Raw genomic sequence first — 22199 nt, forward strand, 5'->3', positions numbered from 1 at the left:
ATATGTGTGTATGAGGGCTGTGTGTGTAGTATGTGGTTGTGTGCGTGTAGTCACACAGACACATGTGCATTAGGTAATAATCACTAGCATCAGAGGAAAGTGTGTGTGTTGCAAGCGTGTGTGTGTGTGTGTGTGTGTGTGTGTGTATGGGTGAGTAGTTGACTGTTTCCTGGCATTGGGAGGGTGTATACGTGTTTGTGCGTGTACACACATATACGCACGGGAAGTGACAGCACAACCGCAGGGCGCCCCTATGTTCCTCTGCGTGGCTTAGCTGGAGTGTAGGCACAAGGGGACTTGGAGCCTTCCCCCACTCCAGAGCCCTTCATGGCTCCCGCTGACTCCACACCAGCCCAAACACCAGGCCCAAGCCCACCCTGTGCTGGATCCCCACGAGTGCCCCCAGAACTGACAGGGACCACGGACATCAGCAAGCCCTCCCCTGAAAGGACGGGAGCTCCCCTGCCCTATCCTTATGCCAGCCACAAGCTCCCTAACATCTGACTCCTGGCCGCCCAGCCCTCGCGGTAGCCGGGGCAAACAGCTGACGGTGGAGAGGGGCACAAATATTGACCAAAGCCACTCTCAGTGTTTGCTCTCAGCACAAACACTTCCTCTTCCTCGACACATCCAGCACGGGGGACACTGACTGATGACCAGTGGATACAAAGGAGGGAGATTCTCACCAGCCCCTCCTCCCTACAGCAATGGCAAGCGTGGGCAGGCGCCTGCTACGTGCACAGTGTAGCATCCTGGGTGATCTAGCCCCTTGACCCTCCTCCCCAGGGATGGGAGCTGGTTCTGCTCACCTCTGCAGCCGGTGCCTGGAACATACCGGGTGCTCAGTAAATATTCGTGGAACGAATGCATGTATGTGCACTTGGAAGACCCTTGGAACAATTATAGTGGCAGCATTTCAGGGCTTCCCCTTCACCGAAAATTCTTAAAAGTAGTGTATTAGTTTCCTATTGCTGCTGTAACAAATGACGACAAACGTCGTGACTTTAAACACAAATTTCTTGTCTTATATCGCTGGAAGTCAGAAGTCCAAAATGGATCTCGCTGGGCTGAAGTCAAGGTATTGGCAGAGCTTTGTTCCTTTCCAGAAACTCTAGGGGAGGATTTGTTTCTCTGCCTTTTCCAGCTTCCAGAGGCTGTTTTCACTGCATGCCTTAAGCCCTCTTCCTCCACCTTCAAACCAGCAAGTAGGGCTGAGGGCTGCTGGTGCTGCTACCCTCTCCCATCCGCCTCCCTCTGCCATGTACAGGACGCTGATTACACTGGGCCCGCCTGGGTGATCTAGGATATTCTCCTACCTCATGGTCAGCTGACTAGCAACCTCAATCCCATCTGCAAGCGTCACATCTTTGTTCTGTAACCTAACACACAAACACATTCTGGTTTTGTATGCCAGACTCCCTGAGGGACCCTTCTTCTGCAGGCTGCTGGAACTTAGCCTACAATTTGCTCAACTACCATCAAGGGGCAAAAGTGAGTTCCTTTAAGCTTCACAATCCAAACTGGCTCTCCATTGGCAGGGCTGACGGAAAAAAATATCTATAGCCAGACATTTCCACTCTGCTATGCGTTTATTTTTCTGCAGGAGAAGTAGAACTTGATTAAAGCAACCACATATACATTATTTTGTGTTATGCAAAACCTCCACTAGCGAGAAGACAAGCATTATAAACCTTCACAGACAGCCTAAGCAGGTGGCAAGTCCGGGAAGCTGGAGGCAGGAAGGGGTCTGGGGGCAAGAACAAAGCATGGCCTGGATATGGGAGCCTCGGTTCTCGCCCCTGCCCAGGCCCTGAGATCCTAGCATGGCCCTTCCCATCCTGGGACCTCAATTTCCTCATCTTATAAGTAGAAAGGGAGTCAGAATGGGCTCATCCAAGGGGAAGTTCTAGGGCCAAGCTGGAGACTGGGCAGAGCCCTTCCCGCCCGCTCTGTGAGGTCACAGTGCCCACGACTCCACTTGACCCGGCTAGATCCCACATGACACCTTCCAGGGAATGCTAGGAGGTGGCAGCAGTGGTAATCTCTTCCCCCTTGCCGACTCCCAGAGAGCCCCAGCACCATTTCCCTAGATTTCCTAGAGAAGGAAATTGATGCCACGGTCCTTGAGGAACCCCAGGGACCCGTGTGACCCGCCTGAGAATGCCAGACCCAGGAGGTGAGGACGGCAGCCCCCCTCTCTGCCCAGTTCTTTGTGGTTTACAAAATGCCTTTGCCCTCTCCTTGGAGGTGAGCGGGCGGTCACCGGCCGCACTTGACAGAGGCAGCTACTGAGGTCAGAGAGGTCTGACTGTGGCTTTCCTAAAGTCTCCCAGCCAAGGGAGTGATGGGGCAGTCACCCTTTCCACATGTGTTCATTGAGCACCTACTAAACACTGAGCAGGGGCCTGGGGACACGGGGCTGCGCCAGGCGGAAGTGCTTCCTGCCCCCACGGAGGTCACAGTCCAGTGAGGGAGACGGTAAACGGGCAAACAAGCACCTCTGCCATCTGTGTGCCCACTTCTGTGCCCCCAAAAGGGGTGTATATCCCAAGAGGGTATACACACCAGGGGCGCCTGCGTGGTTCAGTTGGTTAAGCCTTCGACTTCAGCCCAGGTCATGATCTCACAGATTGTGAGTTCGAGCCCCGCATCGGGCTCTGTGCTGACAGCTCGGAGCCTGGAGCCTGCTTCCGATTCTGTGTCTCCCTCGCTCTCTGCCCCTCCCCCGCTCACACTCTGTCTCACTCAAAAATAAAATAAAAACATTTTTAAAAATATTTTAAAAAGAGGATATACAGGGGCGCCTGGGTGGCGCAGTCGGTTAAGCGTCCGACTTCAGCCAGGTCACGATCTCGCGGTCCGTGAGTTCGAGCCCCACGTCGGGCTCTGGGCTGATGGCTCGGAGCCTGGAGCCTGTTTCCGATTCTGTGTCTCCCTCTCTCTCTGCCCCTCCCCCGTTCATGCTCTGTCTCTCTCTGTCCCAAAAATAAATAAAAAACGTTGAAAAAAAAATTTAAAAAAAAAAGAGGATATACAAAACAATCTGCTGGGGTGAGGGGACAAATCATCCGAACTTCAGTGTATATTTTTAGCCCACCCTCTTTCAATCTGTAGTCCTCAAGAACGTATAAATATTTGAAAAAGTAAATAATATGTTAGCACACTTGGAGCTATGCACATATATATGTATATATGGTATTATATATATAAAATTGCTTCATAAATATAAATACATCGGGGGAGTATGATAATAAATGTTTGGAGACCTTTGCCTTAAGAAATAAAGACAATTTGTTATCTCACATGCCAAGAGGTCCCAAGATATGTGTGGTTCCAGAGCACATTAGTTCTGCGGTTCTGCAATGTCCCCTAAGCTACAGGTCCCTGCCACCTTTTTGCTCTTCCTGTTGGCCTCCTCGCCGTCACAGGCCACCAGGGTTCCAGAAGCACGGAGAAACATGGCTGTATAGGGTGCAAGGAGAGTGGACGTTGCTTCCTGTGGGTCTCATTTTAGCAATGAGAAAGCCTTTCCCCCAAGGCCTCTATACCCAGCCCAGCCCCACACCTCACCCCGTGGGAACTCCCCCCACCCACCGCCAGAGCCAGTCACAGCAAAGGCACTGGGAGTGTGACAGCAGGGCTTGGAGCGATCGGGATTGTCTAAAATCACATGGGGTAGGAGTGGACAAGGGACCAAAATCAGCCTCCTGCCAGTGACGGGAGCGATTGGCTTTGCGGGGATAACCACCTGTGACTGCCACAGCAAACCGAGTCCTCTCCTCAAAACAGACTTGCGTTTGGGGTCGGTCAGACCTGGTATGTCCCTGATTCGCAGGCTGGTGGTCTTGGGCGAACTTGTCCGCCACTCAGTCTCTCAATCCGGAACGCGGGGACACCACGTTTCTTGAAAAAATTATAAAATGCGATTGTGAATCTTGTTATCCCAGGGTCACCCAAAGAGGCCGGAACACCTGCAGGATGGCCCAGGACGCCTTGCCAAACGCGAGTGAGCAGGGAGGGACGAGAGGGGCCCTGGGGTCTTCGTGAACAGCGAGGGCCCGACGCTCAGAGATGTCAGATGGGCAGCCCGGAGTCACCCAGCAAGGGGCGGGCTAGGGAGCAGGCGTGGCCGCACCACGCTCTGGGTGCTCCCCGTGTCTGTGGGCGCTGACGTGACAGGCCCCGTGCTCTCTGCAGGTGATGCCATAGTGTTGCCCATCCGCATCAGTGCCCCGGCCCTGAGCCTGGCCCAGTGCGTGCTGGCCTGTATCTGTACGTATACACCGAAGAGATGCCCTGGCCGTCAACGTGGGCCTGGGTGGGGGTAAGGCCTGCACTGGGCTGCAGGGGAGGGAGGGAACCCTGGAGGACTTCCCAGCGAAGGTGGTAGGGGCGTCATTCCAGCCAGAGTCTCTTTGGTGGTCGGGGAGAGGGGATAGGAGGCAGACTTGCTGTTTGGAGGGGCTGACTGTCGGCCCTCCGCTACTCTCCCGCCAGCCTGGCCCCTGGGGCCACTGATGAAGCCACGGAATGGTGTGACACGGTGTGCCCTCCCTTCGGGCACGGGGTCTGACCACCCCCTAAAGATCAGCCTTCTATGCCAGTGTTCACCCACCCACCCCTCCATTTCCTCATCACTCAGTCATTTCTCCAGCCATCTGTCCTCATATCCATCTGCTGTAATATCCACGCACCCCACGGGTTCACTGCGTCAGCCATCGGCCACACGTACCTTTATTTGTTACTACTCACACCCATCCAGTCACCCACCCATCCGTCCTTCCAACCATCCTTCCGTCCGCCCCTCCTCTCAACCGTCTTCCTATTCATCCACCTTCCAAACCATTCTCTTACCATTCTCCTGTCCGTTCGCGTGTCTCCCACCTACTCATCCATCCTGAACCCCAACTTTTTACCTAGCTCCATGGTGGGCAACACTGGGTACCTGGGGATAAACCAGACAAGGACTCTGCCCTTGAGAAGCCCCCAGTGTCTGGGAATGGGCATCGGCACGTCCCAGGCTTCGTGTGCCCCAGAGCAGGGCTACCCTGGGCTCGATTACAAAATTGAGAGGGTCTCCCAGCAGTAGGACCTCGCCTCCTGCAAGGGTTGGTGGGATAAAAACAAGGGTGTGGCTACTCCCTGCTCTCCTGCCTCCTTTGCAGCCTGGATCACCTGCCTGGCCTGCTTCCTGAGGACTCAGGCTCACCAGATTCTGTTCAACAACTGCAGGTGAGCGGGGGCAGGTGAGGGGAGGGTGATGGGGGCTGGGAACACGCAGCCCGTTCCTATGGCAGTCCCCTCACTGGTCTGAATGATCCCTTGATCACCGGACCAGACCAGCCATCCCAAAGCTGGCTTTTAGCATATTCTCTCACCTCAGAACCCACTGTGGCTCCCCAGGGCTCCAGCACCTCAGCCCGCAACCTTCTGGAATCCTGTCCCACCCTTTCTTTCCATGCTGCTCTCACTCTGCATCCTGTTGTGGACCCATTGGGCCAGCAAGACTAGGGCTCTCACCCCCTGGGCCCGCCGTTCCTGCTCCCACCTCAGCACCAGGCGCAGGCTGTTTTTCTTCCTGGCATGCCTGTCCCTTCCTTTCCCTTCACTCTCCTGTCCCACGCAAACTCCTCCCAAGTGCTGCAAAGCTTTCCCCCTCATTCATCCATTTAGAGCCTGCATCCTAAACATCTTAATGCCTACTCTGGGCCCAGCCTTGACCCTCACCACTCCTGAGCTCCCAGTAGGGGAAGACACCAAACCCGGTGTTAAGAGTGAGGGTGGGCAGTGTTGACTCTGAAGGTCGTAGGAGGAGGGGACGTTTGTTTGAGCTGAACCCTGAAGGGTGCGCTCACCAGGACAGAAGGGAGGGAACAGACGGTACGTAGCTGGAGACGGGTGTGAAAAGGACGTGGTGGACCACAGTCAATGTATCTCTGATGGCCCCAAATGCTGGGGTGAGAGCTTTCTTTCCTCCGTGAGGCTGTGCAGTCACAGAACGTGGTCAGCATCTTGGAGGGGGTATCACCGCCCAGGGAGGGCCCTGCGCTTCAGGGTTGGAAGAGGGCAAGGGCCAGGCCAGGACTTGCTAGCCTATGCAAAACCCCACTTCACCTTGACCTCTGCTTCTCTCTCTTCCAGATGCAGGCTGCTCTTCCAGAAGCTCATGGAAAAGACAGGTGTTCTCATCCTCTGTGCTTTTGGTAAGTCTCCAGGGCCCTGCCCCATCCCAGGTGGAGGTATCCCTGCGCTCTTGCCCAACCTGGGGAGGAAAAGAGTGAAGGCTGTTAATGAGTATTGCTGTGAGGATTAAATTAACTGATGACCAAGAACATGTTTTGAACACTAAGAAAAGTGCTGAAAACTCAAGTTCTCCCCCCAACCGTGGTATGATCGTTATTACTTGTTTCTGAGCTTCAGCGGATTCCTTCCAACCACTGCTGCCACCTCCCAGGTCGCAGCTTTGCTTTCTCGAGCAAAGGAGTCTCCTCCCTCCTCTCGAGTACACTGGCCCAAGGAGGCAGGGCAGTGGGGTGGGGGTGGGGTCGAGAGAATGTCTTAGGAAATTCGAAATTCCTAGGAAACTTAACAAATAAGTTTTTTTTTTAAATAACAGCTTTATTGAGATATAGTTCACACACCAGAAAGATCACCATTCTAAAGTGTACAATTCAGTGATTTTTAGTATATTCACAAAGTTTTGCAGCCAGCGCCGTTATCAAATTCCAGTATTTTCACTGCCCCCAAAAGAACCTCCCCCCCAGTCCCAGACAGTTGGTTCCCATTCCCCCTCACCCCAGTCTTAGGCAACCAATCACTAATCTATTTTCTGTGACTATGGATTTGCCTATTCTGGACATTTAATATAAATAGAATCATACACTATGTGGTCTTTGTGGCTTCTTTCACTTGTCATAATGTTTTCAAAGTTCATCCATGGCGTAGCATACATCAGCATTTCCTCCTTTTTTATGGCTGAAAATAGTCCATTGTTTGGATATGCCACATTTTGCTTATCTGTCCATCGGTTGATGGATATTACGGTTGTTTCTGCTTTTTGACTACCATTAGTAACGTTCCTGTGAATGATCCTGTAAAATGTTTGTGTGGACATGTGTTTTAAATTATCTTGGGTATCTATTTAGAAGTGGAATTTCTGGGTTTTGTGGCAACTGTATGCTTAACTATCTAAACAATTGGCCAAACTTTTTCCCAAAGTAGCTGTACCACCTTAACATCCCCACCGGCATGTATGAGGGTTCCAATTTCTCTGCCTCCTCACCAACACTGGTTATTACCTGTCTTTAATTTTATGGGGTGCCTGGGTGGCTCAGTCGGTTGAGCGGCTGACTTCGGCTCAGGTCATGATCTCACGGTCCGTGAGTTCAAGCCCCGCGTCGGGCTCTGTGCTGACAGCTCGGAGCCTGGAGCCTGTTTCAGATTCTGTGTCTCCCTCTCTCTGACCCTCCCCCGTTCATGCTCTGTCTCTGTCTCAAAAATAAATAGACGTTAAAAAAAATTTAAAAAAAAATTTTAGCCATGAAGTGTGGTACCTCATTATAGTTTTTATTTCATTTGTCTAATGGCTAATGATGTTAAGCACCTTTTCATATACTTATTGGCCAATTATAGGTCTTCTTTGGAGAAATGTCTATTCAGTCTTGGCCCATTTTTCAATTGGGTTGTCTGTTTGTTATTGAGTTTTAAGGGTTCCTTGTATGGTCTGGATAGAAGTCCCTTATCGGATATACAATTTGCAAATATTTTCTCCCATTCTGTGGGTTGTCTTTTCACTTTCTCTTGATGGTGTCCTTTGCAGCACAAATTTTTTAAATTTTGATGAAGTCCGCTTTATCCATGTTTTCTTTTTTCATAGGTACTTTAATGTCAGGTGCAAGAAACTAGTGCTTAACCCAAAGCTATAAAAATTTACTCCCACTTTTTCTTCCAAGATTTGTATAGTTTTAGCCTTTACATTTAGGTCCATGATCCATTTTTGAGTTAATTTTTGCATATGTTGTGAGGTAAGAGTCCAACTTCGTTATTTTGAATGTAGATATCCAGTTGTTCCATTTATTGAGAAAACTATTATTTCTCTTACTGAATTGTCTGCTACAATATTGAAAATCAATTGACCATAAATGTGAGAGTTTAGTTCTGGACTCTTAATTTTACTCCCTTGATCTATGTGTCTATCTATTTGCCATCTATCTATTTGTCTATCTATTTGCCATCTCTCTATTTGTCTATCTATCTACCCTGGATTAATTGCTATAACTCTGTAATAAGTTTTGAAATCCAGCATTATGAGTTCTCCAACTTTGTTCTTTTTAAATTGTTTTGGCTATTATAGTCCCTTACATTTTCATATGAATTTTAGCATCAATTTTTCCATTTCTTAAAAAAAAAAGGACATAGGTATTTTGAGGGAGTTTGCATTGATTCATAGATGAATTTGGGGAGTGGTGTCACCTGAACAATATTAAGTTTTCCAATCCATGAACATGGGCTGTCTTTCTATTATTGATATATCTCTATGTTGTCTTTAGTTTCTTCTAATGATGTTTTGTATCTTTTAGAGTGCAAAGTTTATACTTCTGTTGAGTTTATTCCAAGTATTTTATTCGTTGAGATGCTATTGTAAATTGAGTTGTTTTCTTAGTATCATTTTCAGATTATTTATTGCTTGTGTTGAAAAATATAATTGATTTTCATATACTGATCTTGTATCCCGCAACCTTGCTGAACTCATTTATTGCTTTGACACTGAGCATGACATCCAGTCTTAGATACTTTAAGATTCTGTATGCAAGGTTGTGTCATCTGCCTTTTATTTCTTTTTCTTGACTAATTGACCTGGCTAGAACCTACATGACAATGTTAAATAGAAATGGCAAGAGTAGACATAATTGTTTTGTTCCTGATTTTAGGAAGAATGCATCCAATATTTTACCATTAAGTGTTGTTTAGCTGGGGGATTTTCATAAATGGGCTTTATCAGATTGTGGGAGTTCCATTCTATTCCTGATTTGTTGATTGTTTTATCATTAACAATGAATAGGTTTTAAAGAGCTTTAATAATGGCTTGAATGGTAGGATTTAAGGCAACACAGAGATTATAAAATACAGGGAACATTATCCCATTTTCTTCTCTTCATCAATTATCCCCAGTAGAATTGGAGCAGGGGAGAGAGAGGGGACATGGATTATTTGGTTTATGTGAGACACTCTACATATACGATATCATTTGATCATGAAGTGGATATTACTGTTGGTCCCATTTTAGGAGGAAGAAATTCCCAGAGGAGGAAATTGAGGTATAGAGAGATTAAGTAAATTCTTCCAAAGTTGTACAATGTTAGTAAGTGCCAAAGCTGGGATTTGAGTCTAGATGCCTTAACTCCAGAGCCTAAGCTTTTAACCTTTCATCTTAAATGTCTCACTCTCATTCTCCTGGCCCCACAGGATTCTGGATATTTTCTATGCACGTACCGTCTAAAATGGAAGTCTGGCAGGTAAGTGTGTGCTCTCTTCAGGCCTCAGCACTGACTGGCCGCACCCCAACTAGTCAATGCTGCCTACATCAGCTTCTCTCACTCTCATCACATCTGGAACCTGATCAGTTCCTGACTCGTTCCAGCCCCAAATCTCTGTCTTTGCGATGCCACCCACCTGGAACCCATCTCTCTCACCAAAATGTGACTTTAAAGACCAGATTCAATAGTCCATCCTACAGAATGGCTCTCCTGCCTCTCCCTCCCAGAGGTGACCTATCTTTCCTTTATCAAATCTCCCTCCTAGAGAACGATAGTGAGAATGGAACACAATCCTCTCTACTCAAGGCGGTTTGTTCTGTTCAAATGAAATAAGATCATTTGCTTTGTGGTTCCTGGGGAGAAAGGAGGAGGAAATCATGGCTAGCGCTCCCTGTCAGAGGACAACACAGAGTCTCAGAATGCTTAAGGAGAAAAGAGATCTGATGAGCTTGTCCTTCCCTCTACTCTTTTCTCCTTATAAACTCCTTCATATACTTCAAGATCCAGCTAAAATGTCACTTCCCCCAGAAATACCAGGTGGAGGTGATGACATTCCCCTTTCCTCCCACAATTTTCTCTAATCATGAATGCAACCATGACATTTTCCCAACTTTTTTGGGTGCTCTTGAAGGCAGAGCCACGTCTAATTCACTCCAGTGATGTCCACCTCAGGACTGGGCAGAAAGTTGCCACTATCAGTATTGGTTAATTGGATGATCAGATGGAAATGTGGAATGGAGGGAGAATGGATGAGACGATAGAAGTGATGGATGTAGGGATGTGGGAAAATGGCTGGGGGGATAGATGGATGGATGAATGGAAGACTGAATGGATGAGAAAATGGACAGATGGACAGATAGGAGGGCAGATTAGCTATATGGATGGATAAATGGATGGATGGATGGGTGGATGGATGGATGGATGGATGGACAGATGGTTAATGGGAGTTTGGATAGATGGGAGGGTAGATAGATTGGAGGATGAAGTGATTGATGAAAGGGTATTGACAATATATAAGGTAAGTTATATGAATGGGAGGGTGGATAGGAGGGATGAGGCAGGTTGGATAAATGGAGGAGTATATGTGTGAGAAAGGGTGGTTGGATGGGCTGGTGGATAGGTGGAAGGGTGGATGAATGTGGATTTGGATGGATCGACTTAAAATGGAGGATACACTGGATTTTGGATAGATGGTAGGTGAGTGGATAGATGGAAGAGTAAATGGGAAGGCAGATGAATGGATGGATTTATGGTTGTGGGAGATTGAATGGAGGAAGTTCTATTGGGCCCAGATGAGGCCATCTGAAAAAGATCCCTTGTTTCTGCAACACCCTACCAGGATGACAGCATAGATAGTCCACTGAAGAGCTTGAGGTAAGAAGAATCTGCTAAATAATCTTACTATCACCTAAAAACCAGAACTATATCCAGGACCTGTAAGGTATTGGCTAAGAATGTGGGCTCCACAGTCAGATAAACCTAGGTTTAAATCCCAGCTCCCATACTTCCTACTTGGCTAAACTTTTGCCAGTCACTTCACCTCTCTGGGCCTTCAACTCCTCCTTTATGAGATGAGACATAACACTCACCTTGCTCTGGGTAATTATGAACGTTAAAGATGTCAACTGTCCTGAATAAATCACACTCAGCAAGTGGAAGCGGAGAAGAAATTTTAACCAACAGTATACCACCTGGTGGCATCATCCTTAATTGCAAACAAAATAGGAATATTTGGAAGGAATGAGTTAAATTTAAAGATATTCCAAGTAGGAGGAAGAGACAAGAACCTGCTGGGTAGGGCCAGGGATGGGCCCAGAAGGGTGAGGAAATGTGAAGCTAGTTCTTTGTAGGTTGACTGACACAGATAGAAGCTGAGGGTGACAATAGCAGCATTGCAAATCTGTCACTCCATGTTCTCACTCCTTTCTTGTAAGAATGTACCAGGAGAAGGTGCGGCATCACTCTGGGGAAATCCAGGACCTCCGAGGTAACATGACCCAACTCATTGCCAAGCTCCAGTTGATGGAAGCCATGTCAGATGAGGTGAGATACTAGCCATTCTGCTCCCAAACATCTGACTTCTTTGTTTGATGCCCTTTTTCCTATTTCCCAACTTTTGGTGGAGCACATCCCCCAATAATTTCCTGGGAAAGAGTTAAATAAGAGGCATATTAATTTGCTTAGAACTTGCACATTTGATTGATAGTTTGGCTGGGTATAGAATTCTAGATAGGAACTATTCCCCTGAACATTTTGAAAGAATTCCACTGTTGTGTTCTAGTTATACTGCTGCTGTTGAGAAGTCTGTTAGTGCTCTTATTATTGGTCCATTGAGTGTGATCTGTTTTTTTATCTCTTGGAGTTTGTATGATGTTCTTTTTATCCACAGTGTTGCATATTTAACCTGCTTGGGATTGGATTGCTGAGCTTATTGGATCTGCAGATTTATTTCTTCAATAGTTGCTAAAAATGCTTAGCTATTGTTTCTTAAAATATTGTTTCTTCCCCATTATCTATCTCCTCTCCTAGAACTCCAGTTACATCTATGCTAGACTGTTAGAGTGTGTTCCACATAATTCTTATGCTACTACCTGATGTGTTTGATTTTCATTCTTTTTCTCTATGTGCTTGAGTTTTGATATTTTCTATTCACATTTCTTTAAGTTTGCTACTAATCCTGTATTCTGTTCTGTCCAATCTACTGTTAAATTTTTCCATTAAGTTCTTAATTTCATATATTGCATTGTTTTAGAATACATATTTGATTCTTTTCATAAATTTTAATTCTATGGTGAAATTCTCCAACATCTTACCTATGTCGTCCATTTTTTCTTTCTTTTATTTAATATATTGTTGTAGTAATTTTTATATCCTTATCTGCTAAGTCCAATATCTGGATCATCTATGATCTTTTTCTATTGTTGTTTTTCTTTGGAGTATCAATCATATGGTATTGTCTTTTCATGTCCAGTAATTTTTTAGTGTTTTTCTGGACATTGTATGCAAAAGAACTCTGTGCTCCAGATAGGTATAACTTCAACTAGAGAGAGTTCCCATTTTCTTTGTAAGGAAGATGAGTACACTTATCACTTCTATGTAGATGTTCATTGAGCTGTTTCAAACCTGGGTGGCAATTTGTGTAAGATTTAGTCAGATGTTTTCAGCCTAACCCTTTAGTGCCCTTCCCATGCAGCTTCAAACTTTTGGTAGATATCTTGATGGGAAAGACTGACCATATGTCTGAGGCTTCTCAAGTCTCCAATTAAAAAAAAATTAAAAAAGTTTTTGTTTGTTTTAAATTTATTTATTTAATATGAGAGAGAAAGGGAGTGAGCACGAACAGAGGAGGGGCAGAGAGAGTAGGAAAGAGAGAATCCCAAGCAGGCTCCACACTGTCAGCAACAGAGCCTGATGCTGGGCTTGAACTCATGCACTCTGAGATCACAACCTGAGCCGAAATCAAGAGTTGGACACTTAATGGACTGAGTCACCCAGGCACCCCTCTCAAGTCTCCAATTTTGTCTCCCAGCCCTGCATGAATGCAAAATCTGCAGCCCTAGTGGTAACCTTCCCTGCCAGGGGCAAGCTTGGATTCTCAGCCTCTAATTGTGCCCATAATTGGTTTAGTGCCTCCAGGTGTGGCTACAGCCTCTCAGTATTGATTCACTACTCCTTCTAGGGCAGCGGTTCTCAAAGTGTGGCTCCCATATCAGGAACATCAGCATTACCTGGGAAAATGTTAGAAATTCAAATTAATGGGCCCCCTCAGACCTACTGAGGATGGGAGCCAATCATGTATGTTTCAACAAGCCCTCCGATGTTTCTGATATACTAAGAAGATGTTTGTAAGGCTTTAATCTCTTGCTTATTTTGTTTTGGGGTCCCTTCACGGAAAGGGGCTTGGTTTCTAAGCATTATGAGACTGGGAAGTTTTGATATGTCTTTCAGAAGCTTTCAAGTTAGCTCTTTGGCCTCTTCAATAGTTCTGGGTTTCAGTTAACATCTTATGGGGAAAACTGTTCAGGTTTGAGGTTCATCAAGTCTCCAATTTTGTCCTTTTAGTCCTGTGTGTCTATTAAAATCTTTGCTGCTTTCTCTTTCACCAATAGCAGCCATTGTCCAGCCTATGCCCATGTCTTCAGCCCATGCCCAGATCATGAAATGCCCCCAGGCATTAAAAAATTGTTCGTGAATTTCGGAATGGTTCTCTCCTCTCTAGAATTTTAATACATCTGGTCCTCATTGCTCCCATAGCTCAGTGGTGGCTTTACGATATGATTTCGTAAACTATCTGGTTTTACTAGTTGTTTTTAGTGGGAACATTGATCCTCTGTAACTTACTATATCTTCCCTGGAAGCCCTACATCTCACCTTGCATCTTAAATGTCATGATAATTTGCCTATGGGCTAGCTACCCTTGGGGCCCTTTCAATCTGGAAACTCATGCCCTTTAGTCCTAAAAAGTGTTCTTTAATTGTGTGATTAAATGGATGTATCCCCTCCCAGCCATATTTGGTTTATTCTCATTTTTGAACCTCCTATTATTTGGATGTTAAATTTTTTTTTTAATTTTTTTTTCCCTACGTTCTTATTTATTTTGGGGACAGAGAGAGACAGAGCATGAACGGGGGAGGGGCAGAGAGAGAGGGAGACACAGAATCGGAAACAGGCTCCAGGCTCCGAGCCATCAGCCCAGAGCCCGACGCGGGGCTCGAACCCACGGACCGCGAGATCGTGACCTAGCTGAAGTCGGACGCTTAACCGACTGCGCCACCCAGGCGCCCCTGGATGTTAAATTCTTGAACTAATCCTCTTTCTCCCATTTCTTCCTGTTTTCTTCTACTTGTTATGATATGAGAAAATAGTCTCAGCTTTATCTTCCAAAACTTCTATTGAGTTTTTCATTTCTGCTAACATAGTGTGAATTCCTAAGAACTTCATTTTTGCTCTCTGGGTGTTCTTTTTCATAGATCCATATTCTTGTTTTATGGATACAACATTTTTTCTTACCGTTTGGAGCTTAGGTAGGTCATCAACCTTTCTGAGCTTCCATATCAACAAATCCCTGCCCTGTAGCACCGTGGGTGGTCTAGTTACTACTGCCACATAGCAAACCACTCCAAAACTTAGTGGTGCAAAGCAATTGTTTTATTATGCGCAGAGATTCCGTGGGTCAGGGATCCAAACGGAGTGCAGTGGGGATGGTTTGTCACTGTTCCACAATGTCTGAGGCCTCACCTGGGAAGACTTGAAGGCTGGGGGTGACTTGGCATCTGGGTCTGGACCCATCTGGAAGCATCTTCACTCACATGTCTAGAAGTTGACATTGGCTATCAGCTGGGAACTCAGGGCTGTTGACTAATGCAACCATAGGTGGGCGCTCAGTGTTCTGTGGGCTTCCTCACAGCTTGGCAGCTCCAAGAATGAGCGTCCCCATGAAATAGAGCTGTATCCCCTTTTAGGCTTAGCCCAGAAGTCACATGGCATCACCTCTGCCATAGCCTCAGGCCCCCCCAGACTTATGGGAGGGAACCTCAGCCCCACCTCTCAATGGGAAGAGTGTCAAAGTCATATTGAAAGAAGGGTGTGGAGTGGGAGACCTGGTTGTGGCCACAGTTTTGAAGAGTTTAATAAAAATAATAGCATTGGGGCGCTTTGGTGGCTCAGTTGGTTAAGCGCCGACTTCGGCTCAGGTCATGATCCCACGGTTCATGGGTTCGAGCCCCACCTCAGGCTGTGCTGACAGCTCAGAGCATGGAGCCTGCTTCGGATTCCGTGTTTCCCTCTCTGCATCTGCCCCTCTGCCACTCGTGCTCTGTTTCTCTCTGTCTCTCAAAAATAAATAAACATTAAAAAAAATAGTGGCCAGCATTTACTGAGTACCAAGCATGCTAAGTGCTTTGCAGCCTTTATCTGGCAGGAGAGTGTAGTAGCTCAGAGCCCAAACACTGGAACCAAACTGCCTGGCTCTGCCTCTTACCAGCTGTGTGACCTTGGACACCTTACCCTTTTGTGCCCCAGTATTCTCATCTTTAAAATGGAAGTGATAATAGCACATACCTCCTGGGGCTGCTGTGAGGGGATAAGAGTGAACTTCCGTGACACTGAGGACAGTCCTGGCACACGGTAGCAGCCTTACAAGCGTTAGCTCTACTCCTCACAGCAGTAGGAGGAGGATGTAATTATCATACCCATGTTACAGACAAGAAGGTCAAGACTCAGAGGGGCGGTAACCAGCCCAAAGCCCCACAGCGGTAAAAGTCTGTCTGACTCCAGACGCCCTGCCCTTAACTTCCCTGAGACTCTGGTCCCACGTGTGACCCCGTCGTAGACCCGGTGGGTGGGGTAGCGATGGCACTGTGTCACCCGGGCCTCCTCACAGTGTAGTGACCGGTGTAGTGACAGGACCAGCCACGGCCTCCACAGGCAGGGGTAAGCAGTTAGGGACACGAGGATACCTGCAGCCACCTGTCACCGGGTGCGAACCCGCACGTGGACAGGATCTATAAGAACACACCGGCACACGGTTTGTGTTTTCTGCCTTCTCAGCAAAAAATGGCCCAGAAAATAATGAAGATGATACAAGGAGATTATATTGAAAAGCCAGACTTTGCCCTAAAGTCTATAGGTAAGTGACTCCCCCTCACCGCCCCCGCCCAACAGCCTGCCTCAAGGGTCCTCAGAAACTCTTCAGTGGGTGGATTTCAGTTCTGGTCTGGTATCCTCTGCTCCTGGCAAGTTCATGCTCAGAGCTAGCCTCTGCCCCCCAGACGGCTTTTTTTTTTTTGCTACAATTTTCTATTTTCTCTAAAGGGGGCTGAGGTGGGGAGGGGAGGCCCTCCACTCCCCCCCCACCCCGCCCCGCATCTACTCCCCCCCACCCCGCCCCTCCACTCCCCCCTCTCCAAACCCAGAGGCCAGCAGAGCCGGGGAGACTGACCGTCTAAAAAAACCAACACAGGCCCAGTTGTAGTTGGGAATCAGTGTTGCGGGAAACCGAAGCAGGTGACTGGCATGGAGGGGACCTGGGCAGAGACCTGTGCGGAAGGATGTTTGAGTTGAGACCTGGCGAGGAGGGAAAAGTCTTCCAGACCCAGGGGAACCCATGTGAATGGTCCTCCTGTGACAGCGCAGCAGGAGTGTGGGGGGTGGGGGGGACATGCGGAAGGAGGAGAGGTGGGGCCGGCCAGGCAGCACCAGCTGACCCAGGCCCAGGGGCACGTGGGGTCAGAGGGCACTGGCTTACGCTCCCGGGGCCTCACTCGACCTCTCAGAGCCAGAGTGCCCTCCTCTGTGAAGCAGGTACAGCAAGAGCCACGGAAATAATAATGAGGCTGGCTGGAAGGACTTTGTTGTATTGATTCACTTCAACCTGCCAACAGCCCCGTGAGGTAGGGGGGTGTTACCACGATTATGGCTTCTATTATTACTCCCATCACCCAGGGAACGTCTGAAGTTTACAGAGGGCCAGTGACTCACCTAAAGTGTTCGCCCGGCACGTGGTCAGTGCCCAATCTGATACCGTCACTCCCACACAGGGGCCTCCATCGACTTTGAACAAACGTCTGCCACATACAACTACGACAAGGCTCGCTCCTGCTGGAACTGGATCCGGCTATGGAACTACGCGCAGCCCCCGGACGTGATCCTCGAGGCAGGGGGAATGGGGGGCCTGGGCGGGAGTGTCAGGGTCCTGGGGGCAGGACCTGGAAGCAGACACTGGGGGTGCGCACAAAGTGGGTGGGGGCCCGGGGTAGGGCTAGGGATAGGAACAGGAGACAGAGACGCGACAGGAGCAAGAGGCAAGAATAGACAGCAGGAACCACGGGGGGACTGGGCAGGAGCAGGGGCGGGCGCCGGGCAGGAACAGTCTGCTTTGGCACTGGAAGGGGGCCCTTCAAGACTTGAGGGTCAAGGAACTCTCGCAGCCCCAAGCAGGCCCCTGCCTGCCCTGCACTGGGCTGACGGGAAGGCTCATTCTTACTGTCAGCAATCAGGGGAGCTTCCTGGAGTTGGTGGCGCTGGAGCCAAGTTCTGTAGATGGAAGGATCTGGCTCACCCAGGAGGCAAAGGAGGTCTAGGGGAGCCAGAGTGGGATGAGGAATTCACCTTAACCCACCCACCCAGCATAGCCCCCATCGCACCTGCCCCTTCCAGCCCAACGTGACACCCGGCAACTGCTGGGCCTTCTCCGGTGACCGAGGCCAGGTGACCATCCGAATGGCCCAGAAGGTCTACCTGTCCAACCTGACGCTGCAGCACATCCCCAAGACCATCTCACTGTCGGGCAACCTGGACACTGCTCCCAAGGACTTTGTCATTTACGTGAGCACGCCCCCACAGGGAGCAATGCTTAACTAAGGAGACAGCCTCGTCTGGCGGGATTGCAGGCACTCTGTCTGCACAACCCAAGCAGGCTAGAGGGGCTGGATGAGGCTTAGTTAAGGCTGAGAATGGCCAGGTTCGGCATTGATCACAGCCTTTAAGGATAGGAGATAAACAGCCACTTTATTTCAACCCAAGCTTTTCAGAGCCAATTTAGTCTTCGGAGACACTGATAAGGAAACTGAGGTCCAGAAAAGGGTCAGGGAAACACCCAAAACCTACAACTCAGTGGCATAATTAGAAGAGGACCCTCAGCCTTTTGATTCCCAATCCAGTGCTCTTTCCTATCTATTCCTCTGTACTGCGATGCAGTGGTGCCCAAAGAGGTAGGGAGTTCCCCATCCTGGGAGGTATGCAAGTCTCAGCTGGAGAGGGGCAACACCCTCTGAAGGCCCTGCCTGTACCTGACCCTTTTGCCTTGGTTCTGGTTCCACAGGGCATGGAAGGCTCTCCCAAGGAGGAGGTGTTCCTGGGGGCGTTTCAGTTTCAGCCGGAAAACATCATCCAGATGTTCCCGCTCCAGGTACCTGAGAAAGGCTGCCTACGTTGAGCACACAGCAAATGTGCACCATGTGCAGGGCTTTCCCCGGGAGCCCCATTTCATCCACCGACAGCCTCGCAGTGCACACTTGTCACTAACTCACGTGACAAATGAGGAAACCGAGGCTCAGAGTATGGAGCCACTGCCCAGGGCCAAAAGTGGGACCCGGAGGAGACCTGTCCAGCTTCTAGCAGTGCATTGTCTCCCTGACTTGCCCAGGAGCACTCCCGTGGCAGTTCCTCCCGTGGCAGTTCCTCCCGTGGACAGGAGCTCTTGAACAGGGGGACCACTTTAGCATCTCCGTACTGGGAGGCCCCATCATCAGCACCTGATCTAACCACAGCAGGGCAAACTGAGGCCTGAAGGGGAGGGAGTCAGGGACAGGAGCAGGACACAGCGGGGTGGCTGCTAGGATGGCCCTGAGACTCAGTGGAATGTCAACACTTGGGAATCAGTGATACTGCTCCAAATCCTGGTACCACAAATCTGCATGATCTTGGGCCATTCCCTTCGTCTCTGCGCCTCAGTCTCCCCTGGTGTAATTCCCTGGAAGGTTAAGAGCATCCAGAGAGATCTCAGAGGCCAAGTCCCAGCTTCTGCACCGGGCTCTGTCCCCTCTCAAGGAGGAGGCGTGCTCACCGAGCATCTCCTACAGGCCAGCTAGCTCCAGGGCCTGGTCTCATGGGAAGATATTACTGCCCCCCCCCCAGCCCATCTTACAGAGCGGGGAAACTGAAGCCCCAAGAGGGGCAGTGACTTGCCCCGGAGTCCCACAGCCATCTGTCCAGGGCCCCGAGGCTGGGACACTTTCCCCATCACGGTATATCTGTCTTTCTCACCTCAGTACCTTCCATCCCAACCCCTGAGTACCAACTTCCTGTGCGGCTTCGGGACAGTTCATTCCGCTCTCTGAGCCTCAGTTTCTCCACCTGTGAAATAGGAGGGTTCCCTTCCACTCCCAAACACCTCTCTGGACAGGCAGAGTGGAGGCCAATGGCCCCATGTCTGTGACTCTTCCAGAACCAGCCTGTCCGAGCTTTTGGTGCCGTCAAGGTGAAGATCTCAAGCAACTGGGGGAACCCACGCTTCACCTGCCTGTACCGAGTGCGCGTGCACGGCTCCGTGACCCCACCTCGACAGCTCTAGAGAGCAGCCTGCTCAGAGCTCCTACCCAGAGAGAGATTAAAGTTTATTCTTCGCAGCCCAGCCCAAGTCAGAATGTCTTTTTGGCTCCAAAGAGTGAGGGTGGGCTAGCATGTGACATCTGAGGCCACACTTAGCAATTCTCAGTCTCATCCTGGGTGTCCAGGCACCCTCACAACAGCTTCATGAGGCCCCATTTCACAGATGGGGACAGTGAAGGCACTGAGCAAAAACTTGCCAGAGGTCACAGCTCACAAAGGGCAGCACCAGGATTCAAACCCAGCCAGTCTCATCCTTGTACATACGTCATCTCCCTGGCTTCGAGTCACGCTCTGCCCCTGACCAGGGGCGACTTTGGGCAAGACCCAGCCCTCTCGGGGCCTCACTCTCCAGGTGTACAACAGGAACAAGATTATGGCTGTTGTATTAGATGAGGTGGGAGATGAGAGGTCCCACCCTTGCCCAGCACAGAGTGTTTCAACATCACACAGATCATTTACTGGGTGGCATCAGACAGGACACACACCCTCTCTGGACCTCAGTTTTTCCAGGTATACACATATCTATTCCATGTTGTGCCTCCAAAGATAGTATGTAAACAAAGTAAAAAGACAACCCACGGAATGGTAGAAAATATTTCAAATTATATAAGGGATTCACATCCGGAACATATAGACTCCTAAAACTCAACCACCACCACAACAAAAAAATCAATTCAAAAATGGGCAAAGGGGGCGCCTGGGTGGCTCAGTTGGTTAAGCGTCCGACCCTTTATCTTGGCTCAGGTCATGATCTCTCATTTCATGAGTTCGAGCCCCACATCAGGCTCTGCGCTGACAGCAAGGAGCCTGCTGGGGATTCTCTCCCTCCCTCTCTCTCTCTCTGCCCCTCCCCCACTCATGTTCTCTCTCCCCCCACCCTCTCTCAAAATATATAAATGAACTTATAAAAAATGGGCAAAGGACTTGAATAGACATTTCTCCCAAGAAATATGCAATGGCCAATAAGCACATGCAACGTCACTAATCATTAGTGAAATGCACATCAAAACTCCAGTGAGATCCCACCTCACACCCATTAGGATGGCTACTACAAAACAAAACAAAATCAATGCTTATTGTTGATGAGGATGTGGAGAAATCAGAACCCTTGTGCACTGTTGATGAGAATGTAGAAGGATACAGTCGCTGTGGAAAACAGAATTATTGGGGGCGCCTGGGTGGCTCAGTCGGTTAAGCGTCCAACCCTTTATCTTGGCTCAGGTCATGATCTCTTGGTTTGTGAGTTCAAGCCCCACCCTGAGTCGGGCTCTGTGCTGACAGTGCGGAGAGATTCTCTCTCTCTCCCCATCTCTCTCTCTCCCTCTCTCTCTCTCTGCTCCTCCCTTGCACGCTCTTTCTCTTTCTCAAAATAAATAAATAAAATAAACTTAAAAAAATAGAGTTACCATACGATCCAGCAATCTTGCTTCTAGGTTTATACCCAAAGGAATTGAAAGCAGAGTCTCAAAGAGGTATTTGAACACCCGTGTTCATCACAGCATTGTTCGCAACAGCTAAAACATGGAAGCAACCCCAGCGTCCAACAGCAGGTGAACAGATAAAATTTGACATATACATACAACGGAATATTATTCAGCTTTCAAGAGGAAGGACATTCTGGAACATGCTACAACATGGATGAACCTTGAGGACATTATGCCAGATGAAATAAGGCAGTCACAAAAAGACAGACATGGTGTGATTCCACTTACATGAGATCCTTAGCCAAATTCACAGAGACAGGAAGTAGAACGGCTGCCAGGGGCTGGGGGTAGGGGAGAATGCAGAGTTAATTGTCTAGTGGTAGAGAGTTCTCGTTGTACAAAATGGAAAGAGCTGTGGAGATGGCTGGCAGAGACGGATGCACTTTAGCATGAATACAGTTAATACCACTGAACTGTAAATTTTAAAAGTTAAGATGGTGAATTTTATATTGCGTGTATTTTACCACAATAAAAATTTGAAAAAAAAATCTATGAAATACCTTAAATCCTTTAACGGAAAAAATTTGAGATACTTCAGAAACATAAGAAAATCCTATAAATTCTGATAGCACATTCTGTCATTACTGTATACTATTAGAAACGCAGATGTAAATTTTTTTAAGTTGCTGTTCCCTGAAGCCGTCACTCATATTTTGCATGCAATATCTTTGCCTTAGCTGAGTCCCACCTGTTTAGTATTTACTCAAGAGCTTACAGAAATGTTAAACACAGGGGCGCCTGGGTGACTCAGTTAAACATCCGACTTCAGCTCGTGGTTCGTGAGTTCGAGCCCTGAGTCGGGCTCTGTACTGATGGCTCAGAGCCTGGAACCTGCTTCGGATTTGTGACTCCCTCTCTTGGCCCCTCCCTGCTCACACTCTGTCTCTCTCTCAAAAATAAAGCATTAAGAAAAAATTTTTTAAAAATGCTAAAAACAGTACCTACCGTGACTCTGTCCACAGAGCTCTCACACGGAGCATGGCACACAGTAGGTGCTGGGTAAATGATCACCAAGGTAATTGTCAACCTCCATCCCCATGCAGGTGATAGGAGGCCCAGTCCTCTGGGG

General features: G+C 48.4%; 1 protein-coding gene across 1 annotated transcript; it reads left to right on the forward strand.

The window, feature by feature from the left end:
- The first annotated feature begins 2111 nt into the window (after positions 1-2111).
- On the forward strand, positions 2112-19608 carry SUN5 (Sad1 and UNC84 domain containing 5). Its single transcript, XM_030308981.1, has 13 exons — positions 2112-2176; positions 3948-4006; positions 4198-4272; positions 5166-5232; positions 6142-6203; positions 9466-9515; positions 10876-10910; positions 11471-11579; positions 16086-16164; positions 17075-17190; positions 17694-17861; positions 18358-18444; positions 19483-19608. The coding sequence occupies exons 1-13, from the start codon at positions 2112-2114 to the stop codon at positions 19606-19608; spliced, it is 1098 nt and encodes a 365-aa protein (XP_030164841.1).
- The last annotated feature ends 2591 nt before the right edge of the window (positions 19609-22199 follow it).

Source organism: Lynx canadensis, chromosome A3 (genome assembly GCF_007474595.2).
Source record: "Lynx canadensis isolate LIC74 chromosome A3, mLynCan4.pri.v2, whole genome shotgun sequence".
Lineage (NCBI taxonomy): Eukaryota > Metazoa > Chordata > Mammalia > Carnivora > Felidae > Lynx > Lynx canadensis.